This window comes from Rhincodon typus, chromosome 31 (assembly GCF_021869965.1).
Source record: "Rhincodon typus isolate 14 chromosome 31, sRhiTyp1.1, whole genome shotgun sequence".
NCBI lineage: Eukaryota > Metazoa > Chordata > Chondrichthyes > Orectolobiformes > Rhincodontidae > Rhincodon > Rhincodon typus.
The window spans coordinates 37991198-38001718 of NC_063362.1; the positions used below are offsets into that span (position 1 = coordinate 37991198).

Here is a 10521-nt window from a genome sequence, read left to right on the forward strand (position 1 = left end):
TTCTGACAATACAGGGTTCCCTCAGTGCTAATAATAATCACATTTCAAGTAAAATGTTGTTCACTAGAAAATAAAGAAGCCAATTATGGTGAGTGGAACAAACAAAAAACAAAGAACAAAGAAAATTACAGCACAGGAACAGGCCCTTCGGCCTTCCAAGCCTGCGCCGAACCAGATCCTCTATCTAAACCTGACACCTATTTTCCAAGGATCTGTATCCCTCTGCTCCCTGCCCATTTGTGTATCTGTCTAGATACATCTTAAATGATACTATCATACCCGCCTCTACCACCTCCGCTGGCAACGCATTCCAGGCACCCACGACCCTCTGCGTAAAGAACTTTCCACGCATATCTCCCTTAAACTTTTCCCCTCTCACCTTGAAATCATGACCCCGAGGAATTGAGTCCCCCACTCTGGGAAAAAGCTTCTTGCTATCCACCCTGTCTATACTTCTCATGATTTTGTAGACCTCAATCAGGTCCCCCCTCAACCTCCATCTTTCTAATGTAAACAATCCTAATCTACTCCACCTCTCTTCATAGCTAGCGCCCTTCATACCAGGCAACATCCTGGTGAACCTCCTCTGCACCCTCTCCAAAGCATCCACATCCTTTTGGTAATGTGGCGACCAGAACTGTTTGCAGTATTCCAAATGTGGTCGAACCAAAGTCCTATACACCTGTAACATGACCTGCCAACTCTTGTACTCAATACCCCATCCGATGAATGAAAGCATGCTGTATGCCTTCTTGACCACTCTATCGACCTGTGCTGCCACCTTCAGGGTACAATGGACCTGAAAACCCAGATCTCTGTGTGCATCAATTTTCCCCAGGGCTTTTCCATTTACCGTATAGTTTGCTCTTGAATTGGATCTTCCAAAATGCATCACCTCGCATTTGCCTGGATTGAACTGCATCTGCCATTTCTCCGCCCAACCCTCCAATCTATTTATATTCTGCTGCAATCTCTGACAGTCCCCTTCACTATCTGCTACTCCACCAAGCTTAGTGTCATCTGCAAACTTGCTAATCAGACCATCTATTCCTTCCTCCAGATCATTTATGTATATCACAAACAACAGTGGTCCCAACACGGATCCCTGTGGAACACCACTGGTCACAGTTGTCCATTTTGAGAAACTCCCGTCCACTACATCTCTCTGTCTCCTGTTGCCCAGCCAGTTCTCTATCCACCTAGCGAGTACACCCTGGACCCCATGCGACATCACTTTCTCCATCAACCTACCATGGGGAACCTTATCAAACGCCTTACTGAAGTCCATGTATATGACATCTACAGCCCTTCTCTCATCTATCAACTTTGTCACTTCCTCAAAGAATTCTATCAAGTTGGTAAGACATGACCGTCCCTGCACAAAACCATGCTGCCTATCACTAATAAGCCCATTTTCTTCAAAATATAAATAGCTCCCCCAGTATCTTCTCCAGCAGCTTCCCCACCACTGACGTCAGGCTCACCGGTCTATAATTACCTGGATTATCCTTGCTACCCTTCTTAAACAAGGGGACAACATTAGCAATTCTCCAGTCCTCCGGGACCTCACCTGTGCTCAAGGATGCTGCAAAGATATCTGTTAAGGCCCCAGCTATTTCCTCTCTCGCTTCCCTCAATAACCTGGGATAGATCCTGGGGTCTTGTCCATCCTAATGCCTTTTAGAATACCCAACACTTCCCCCCTCAATATGCCGACTTGACCTAGAGTAATCAAACATCTATCCCTAACCTCAACATCCGTCATGTCCCTCTCCTCGGTGAATACCGACGCAAAGTACTCATTAAGAATCTCACTCATTTTCTCTGACTTGTCGCATAACTTCCCTCCTTTGTCCTTGACTGGGCCAACCCTTTCTCTAGTTACCCTCTTGCTCCTTATGTACGAATAAAAGGCTTTGGGATTTTCCTTAACCCTGTTTGCTAAAGATATTTCATGACCCCTTTTAGCCCTGTTAATTCCTCGTTTCAGATTGGTCCTACTTTCCCAATATTCTTCCAAAGCTTTGTCTGTTTTCAGTCGCCTAGACCTTATGTAAGCTTCCTTTTTCCTCTTTGCTCGTCTCACAATTTCACCTGTCATCCATAGATCCCTAATCTTGCCCTTTCTATTCCTCATTTTCACAGGGACATGTCTGTCCTGCACTCTAATCAAACTCTCTTTAAGAGCCTCCCACATATCAAATGTGGATTTACCCTCAAACAGCTGCTCCCAATCCACATTTCCCAGCTCCTGCCGAATCTTGCTATAGCTGGCCTTTCCCCAGTTTAGCACTCTTCCTTTCGGACCACTCTCGTCTTTGTCCATGAGTATTGTAAAACTTACGGAATTGTGATCACTATTCCCAAAGTAATCCCCTAATGAAATTTCAACCACCTGGCTGGGCTCATTCCCCAACACCAGGTCCAGTATGGCCCCTTCTCAAGTTGGACTATTTACATACTCTCTATAAAACCCTCCTGGATGCTCCTTACAAATTCTGCTCCATCTAAACCCCTAACACTCAGTGAATCCCAGTCAATGTTGTGAAAATTAAAATCTCCCTACACCACCACCCTGTTGCTCCTACATCTTTCCATTATCTGTCTACATATTTATACCTCTATCTCACGCTCGCTGTTGGGAGGCCTGTAGTACAGCCCCAACATTGTTACCGCACCCTTCCTATTTCTGAGCTCTGCCCATATTGCCTCACTGCTCGAGTCCTCCATAGTGCCCTCCTTCAGCACAGCTGTGATATCCTCTTTGACCACTAATGCAACTCCTCCACCCCTTTTACCTCCCTCTCTACCCCGCCTGAAGCATCTATATCCTGGGATATTTAGTTGCCAATCTTGCCCTTCCCTCAACAAAGTCTCAATAATAGCAATAACATCATACTCCCAGGTACTAATCCAAGCCCTAAGTTCATCTGCCTTACCTACTACACTTCTCGCATTAAAACAAATGTATCTCAGACCACCTGTCCCTTTGCGTTCATCATCTGCGCTGTGTCTACTTTCCCCTTAGTCACACTGACTTCCTTACAGGCTTTAGTTACTCCCTCCTTACTGTCCACTAGCCTCCTCATTTGGTTTCCATCCCCCTGCCACATTAGTTTAAACCCTCCCCAACAGCGTTAGCAAAAGCACCCCGTAGGACATTGGTTCCAGTCCTGCCCAGGTGTCGACCGTCCGATTTGTAATAGTCCCACATCCCCCAGAACTGGTCCCAATGTCCCAAAAATCTGAACCGCTCCCTCCTGCACCATCTCTCAAGCCATTCATTTATCCTGCCTATTTCATTTCTATTCTGACTAGCACTGGCACTGGTAGCACTACTACCTCTGAGGTCCTACTTTTTAACTTGGCTCCTAACTCCCTAAATTCTGCTTGTAGGACCTCATCCCGTTGATGAACCTATATCATTGGAACCTATATGCACCACAACAGCTGGCTGTTCACCCTCCCCCTTCAGAATGTCCTGCAGTCGATCTGAGACATCTCTGACCTGTGCACCTGGGAGGCAACATACCATTCGGAGTCTTGTTTTCGACCACAGAACCTCCTATCTACTCCCCTTACAATCGAATGACCTGCGACTATAGCCCTTCCACTCTTTTTCCCGCCCTTCTGTACAGTAGAGCCAGCCATGTTGCCATGAAACTGGCTACTGCTGCCTTCCCCTGGTGAGCCATCTCCCCCAACAGTATCCAAAACAGTATACCTATTTTGGAGGGAGATGACTGCAGGGGGCACCCATTCCCTTTCTCCCTCAGCAATCCTAATCTGCGGTGTGACCAATTTGCTAAACGTGCTATCCACGACTTCCTCAGCATCGCGGATACTCCAAAGTGAGTCCATCCGCAGCTCCAGAGCCGTCATGCAGTCTAACAATAGCTGCAGCTGGACACACTTCCTGCACGTGTAGGAATCAGGGACATCAGCCGCGTCCCTGAGCTCCCACATTGAGCAAGAGGAGCATAACACGGGTCTGGGATGTCCTGCCATTTTTACTCTCAAGCTTAACTTAGTCCTACTATAATATCAATAATAGATAAATGAAATGAAAATTTTATTACCAATCACTCTACTTACCAGCACAAGATAAAAAAATGAAAAAGCAAAACTTTACCTTCTCAACACACCAATGAGTCTTTTTTGTCGGTTAGAGGAGGAGGACGGGTGGGAGACACTACACGTGTAGTGCCTTGGGTTTAGCCCCTGCCCAAATATATCAGTTCACTTACCTTCCCAGAGTGCAATTCGACTGCTCCCACTCAGCTCCGCTGCTGAAAAGAAGGACTTATCATCCCGGCAACCCCTGGTCCACACCGTCAAATGCAAGGTGATGCATTTTGGAAGATCCAATTCAAGAGCGAACTGTGTGGTAAATGGAAAAGCCCTGGGGAAAATTGATGCACAGAGAGATCTGGGTGTTCAGGTCCATTGTACCCTGAAGGTGGCAATGCAGGTCGATAGAGTGGTCAAGAAGGCATATGGCATGCTTTCATTCATCGGACGGGGTATTGAGTACAAGAGTTGGCAGGTCATGTTACAGTTGTATAGGACTTTGGTTCGACCACATTTGGAATACTGCGTACAGTTCTGGTTACCAAAAGGATGTGGATGCTTTGGAGAGGGTGCAGAGGAGGTTCACCAGGATGTTGCCTGGTATGAAGGGCGCTAGCTATGAAGAGAGGTGGAGTAGATTAGGATTGTTTACATTAGAAGGACAGAGGTTGAGGGGGCACCTGATTGAGGTCTTCAAAATCATGAGAGGTATAGACAGGGTGGATAGCAAGAAGCTTTTTCCCAGAGTGGGGGACTCAATTACTAGGGGTCACGATTTCAAGGTGAGAGGGGAAAAGTTTAAGGGAGATATGTGTGGAAAGTTCTTTACGCAGAGGGTGATGGGTGCCTGGAACACGTTGCCAGCGGAGGTGGTAGAGGCGGGCACGATAGCGTCATTAAAGATGTATCCAGACAGATACATGAATGGGCAGGGAGCAGAGGGATACATATCCTTGGAAAATAGGCGACAGGTTTAGATAGAGGATCTGGATCGGCGCAGGCTTGGAAGGCCGAAGGGCCTGTTCCTGTGCTGTAATTTTCTTTGTTCTTTGTTCTTTGTCACCGCTCCCACTGCTGCTACGAAAATAGAGGCCGCTGATCCCACGCGGTAAGTATTTAAAGGAAGTTTATTGTCGACTAACCTGATTGAAATGATGTGGCATCAAACATTTGGACAATCATGGGTATTTAAAAAGAATGGGACGAGGGTATCTCGTCCAAACAGGAAAATAAAACCCAACGCATTTTAAAATATTTTGAGTCCTTATAATGTGAGTGAAACTGGAGTCGGCATGGTTTAGTTTTTGTCATGTTTCCTCATGAGTACAATTTTTAAAGTCTTTGGTTCTTGGCAATTAGTTTCTTTCCCAACTTGTTTCTAAACTGAGCATGTCTTTCAGGAGGTAAGGCATAGGAAAAGAGAGAATGAGTTCAAGTTTTTGCTTTTCTTCTCTCCTTGTTGTGACAAGCAAGTTACTGAAATATGATTAATATGTTTATTCCCAAGTCCAGCTCTGTTTTATTTCAAACAGTGTTTCATAATGCAATATCTGAACTTATCCAGCAGGGATGAAATAAACAAACTGTAAATATCTCAATTGGGGACTTAATTGTCCCTGGGCAAATGGTAGTTTGAAAGATATGTGCTATGGCAAGATATATGGCATAATTAGCAAGAACTCCAATGAGGCACATTTTGACGTCAGAGCAATTTGCTACATATTTTATGCCTTTGCCAGGTGGCAAAGCTAGTTTCTTGCTCAGCAGCAAATTCTATAAATTGCCTGTTAAAGGGGATTATAGCTTGTTAATTGCTTCATTAACAGCAAAACTCACTTTATGAATATTCAATATCCTATTTTACCAAACATGCCAAACAAGCTAGACATTGAGAATGCTCAACATTCAAATTAGAGAGTATCTGTAGACTTCATCTCGTCACTGACTGTGAGGAGCACCAGCTGCATGCATATCTCATCCACGGACATTGGAATCCAACATTTGCCAAACTCTCACAGCCATCATTGCACTCTCTGATCCACTTTTAGACCACTTAGAAAGCACAGGACTGCATTGCAGGGCATACCAGCATTGAAAGGTTGATGCAAAGTCACTCTGGGCAACCATCTTACGATAGGACCAGGCTGCATCTCCAGGCTGAACACTTGCTCTCTTCGCACATGATTACTTAATGCTGGATGCTCAAAGCATCATTGCCTTCCCTTGTCCTACTGTGCTAAATAGCACAATCACACAACCAGGCAGCCTGTCTTGCTGGTCAGGAGTCCTCAGTACTTGACTTGCATGCAAGTTTCTATGTGGCAGTATGCTGCATCAGTCCTACAATATGACAGCAGCTTACATGGCAATTGCACTAAATATGCAGCAAGCAGCCATGTCTGAAAGTGGGTATCCCCCACCAAAATCCATGGCAAAATCTTTGTAATGGTACTAATAGGAAGTCAGTGGCAGTCTCCGATGCTAGTCCTGGCACTTGGCCATAGTCAAGCGTCCAGTCGGGGTGTTCTTGTGCAGAGTCCAGTCCTCTGAAGTCCAGGGAGTGGGTCATGGTCAGTCCTGTGGCTCCTTAATGGCCAGTCCATGGACTAGGGTTATGCAATTGGGGAGATGTACAGGCATTAGTCAGGGGTCTGTCACTTCTTGTCTAGAGCTCTCTGGTTAGGTTGCTGAAGGAGGTGAGCCACAGCCCAGTCACAGAAACTGAGAGGAAAGGAAGTTGGATTGACTTGTGAACCTAGTCAGAATTGGGAGCTGAAGGCAGTGGAGAATGGGAATGACAATTTTGAATGGGAGGCAACTCAAATTGTAAAATGTGGGTATGGTACAGCATGGATAATGTGGACAGGGTGGAAACCGTCTACAGTCAGGAGCATCCTGGCTTCAAAGAGAGGGACAGTGTATGACCAGCTGCATGATTGTGTCGAATGCCAGGAGTTGGGGTGTGGGAAGGAATAGGTGGACAGATGCAGGTTCATGGATACATGTTGGGAAGGTGCTAAGCCAATGGGAAGGGCTACCAGGAAGGGGGTCTGCATGGTCAGGTCCTCACCAACATGTAGAAGCTGAGCCAAGGAGTGCTCATTGTCACCTTCCATCAAGCTGGAAAATGGAATTAAGCAGTGGAGAAGAAAACGGCTGCAACCATAACATTGCCCATAGTGTCCATGGATGCACAGACTAGATGGATAAGCCATGGGAAATGCAGGAATAGTGTGGGGAGGGGAGGTCTGTGTGGAATGCTGTTTGGAGGGTCAGTGTGGAGTTAATGGCCTGCATCCACACTGTATGGATTCTGTGACTCTCAGTTGCAGTGTTGGTGGTTAGCACTGGGAAGACAGAGGTGGGAAAACAGGATAAGCCAGTGAGTTGGCACTGCTGCCTTACAGCGCAAGGACCCTCCCCTCCCCCATTTCTGACGAAGGGTCCAGACCCGAAACGTCAGCTTTCCTGCTCCTCTGATGCTGCCTGGCCTGCTGTGTTCATCCAGCTCTACACCTTGTTATCTAAGATCTTTCTGATCCTTTCTTTACATAAGCCTGAAATATTAACTCTCTGCACTCACTCATTGCCAATACTATCAGTATCTCCATAACTTATTTAACTGTTTCTGCTGTTGTTTGGCCAGAAAATCATAGCTTCATCTTTTGTTCATTGTGGAGGATTTAGTCTCAATCTTTTCTTGCTGTTCTGTTGTCTTTTCACTTTATATTTAATGTTGTGCTCTCCTGTGCTTTCAGCACAGTACTTTGTGTCTCTTTCTATTTCACTTGAATCGAATTTTTTTTGGTTCTGCACTGTTCCTGAATGCAGCCTATTTTTGTTGTCTGAATTGATGTGCGTTTCTTCTTTGTGCAGCACAGGACTGAGTCCCAATGGCCATTCAATTTGGAACAGCATTTAGACAGGCTTGAATCAGCTGACTGCCTGCATGAAACTGGCAAACTCAGATATACTCAAATTTTACAAAAAAAATCTTATTTTTTCCCACGATCCGCATTGTGGGACTCTGAATTTCTGTTATATTTTGCATGCTGCTGCTCCCATTGGCCTTCAAGATTGTAAAGCTGGTTTAGAATTATACAACAAAGAGACTATTCAGCCTCATTGAGTCTGTAAAGAATAAAGCAGTGTTCATTCGTATCTTATTTTCCAGCACCTGGTCCGTAGACTTAGAAGTCATAGGAATTCAGGTGCAAATTCAGGTTCCTATGAAATGAGTTGAGCTTGGTTCTTTTGGTTGTTTTTCAAAGAAAGAAAATCACACTTGGAGCCATGCAATAATATTTTCATCTAAATGCAACACAAATGAGGTACATGGATTTTGTTTAATTTGAAGATCTCTGATTGGTTTATTTATGGGGAACTAATACGTACAGCACAGAGTAGTCTCCAGACACAGCCTGGGTCTTGAGTGCCTACGGCTTGTGATCATTGACTCAACTGCATATTGGGCTTTTAAAAGGGCATCAATCCAAAGTGATGTCAAAAAATTGTTGATGAATTACTGTTTTGCATCTTATGTATTGTTATTGCTGGGAAAGAAAACCAAAGCAAATTAGCCTCAAATCACTGGATTTGAAACACAGTGAAATTAAAACCTTCATTGATCTTCAAAATTACTCAAATATTCCAAACCAGACTTTCCAAATAACAGATTTCAGACACCAAGTGTATAACTTAAACAAAACATAATTATTTTTAATAATGTAAATTTGGCAGAACACAGATGAACAAAAAGAAATCTAATTAATATTAAAATCTTCTTTGACTATGATTTCTCACTTGCTCACTGACATACAGCCAGACACAGTTAAACAATAAATTAAGAAAGAAAATTAAAGGATGGTAATTTGCCAGTTTGGTAATGGTTTCAACAGGGAATACCAGGTCTTCTTGAAATCCTTGGAAAATGGGTTACAAGCTTGAATTCTGAAGTCACCAATCAATGCAAACAGTTTCCACAGATTCTGGTTCATTTACTCATTGACATTTACAGGTTCATTTCTCAGAGCTTTCAATAAGTTGATAACTAAAGAATAAATAGAGGTCTTCCCATTCCAGCAGCTTCTAAAGCAAAACTGCCTCCTGCCCAAAACGCAGTCAAAGCAAGTTCTTTGTTTTTTATTTCTTTTTCACCATTCTCTGTTGGCTGGCCAACACTTTGCTTGACTAATCAAGCCAGTCCCTGAGCTTAACAATATCTCAATGCAGAATTGTCTGCAGTGTCCTTACAGTAGTAATTAAGCTATTTCCAGGCCTTTTTTAGTGTTGGATTCTCTCATTGAAGATGATCATTGCCTGGCATTTTTATGGCATCAATGTAACTTTCCACTTATGAGCATAAATATAAACTGTATCCAGGTCTTGCATTTTATATTTGTGGAGTTGCAAAGGTACTAAATATTGTAGATACAATTTTGGGGTCTACTGGCTTGCATCTACTCTAATTTCACATGTTATTAGTTTAACTGAACAATATTAAAGTTTCAATGTTATGTTAATTACAAGATTATTAAAGTGAATGAATCATACATTCAAGGAAAGCAATAAAACAATGAATGCAAAGCAACAATGGAATATCTCATACCTTCATTATCTTACATTGTTCATTTTTCTGACCCGTAGGGATATCCTTCGGGTTGGTGTCACCTTGGCAGGACATCAGAAGAAAATTTTGAACAGTATTCAGATGATGCAAGCACAGATGAATCAAATTCAGTCAGTGGAAGTCTGATAAGAACTGCAGTCTGCTTCACTGTATCCATACTGTGGTTCTGAATGAGCTTAATTCAGGAAGCAATGAGACATTGACTAAATTCAACTGGGATCTTCACCATGCAAAGTCCTTCTAAGAACTTTATGAAGACAAGAATGGCTCCTAAAGAAACGAGAATGATCTTTGATATGAGAAAGCCCTTCAAAAGGGTTCAATGAATAAATGTACCATGAGCCACACAATTAACCCAGAATCACCTAAATCAACAGACTCCCTGTGTGATTATAGTTACTCAAAGACCTTTAATTGTCTTTTCCCACCAACAAACACAAAACAAAAAAATATGTGATATTAACGTACAATTCAGAGTACATGGTTCAGAATACTTCAACTGCCATATATCTGCAAAAAGACTTCAGGGATTTGGGAAAGGAAACATTTTAAGGCTGGATCCTTCCATTTAAGAGAAATGTCTTTCTAAGGAGAAATAAAAGCTCTTCATACTGAACTCACAACAATAAAGAAAGGATTGACAAGTTTACTTTTAGGGAAATGGAACCTGTAAAATGGTTCTCTTTCTCTGACGGTGACTTGTTTAATAGAAATTGTAAGCTTGGCAGCTCTTTCTACTGTCAACATTGCAGTATCTTTTCTCACTAATACTGTGATTTGCTACTGGAGTTTAGAAGAAGATGCTACATTGAATTTATTCT

The 10521-nt window shown here is 43.2% G+C and overlaps 1 protein-coding gene across 1 annotated transcript in view; it reads left to right on the plus strand.

Moving 5' to 3' along the window:
- LOC109922779 (ephrin type-B receptor 2) overlaps positions 1–10305 on the plus strand; it is a 383441-nt gene extending 373136 nt beyond the window's left edge. The window contains exon 17 of the mRNA XM_048614910.1: positions 9718–10305. Coding sequence (XP_048470867.1) covers positions 9718–9826 — 109 coding nt within the window. The 3' untranslated portion in view covers positions 9827–10305. The remainder of the gene's footprint in view (positions 1–9717) is intronic.
- The last annotated feature ends 216 nt before the right edge of the window (positions 10306–10521 follow it).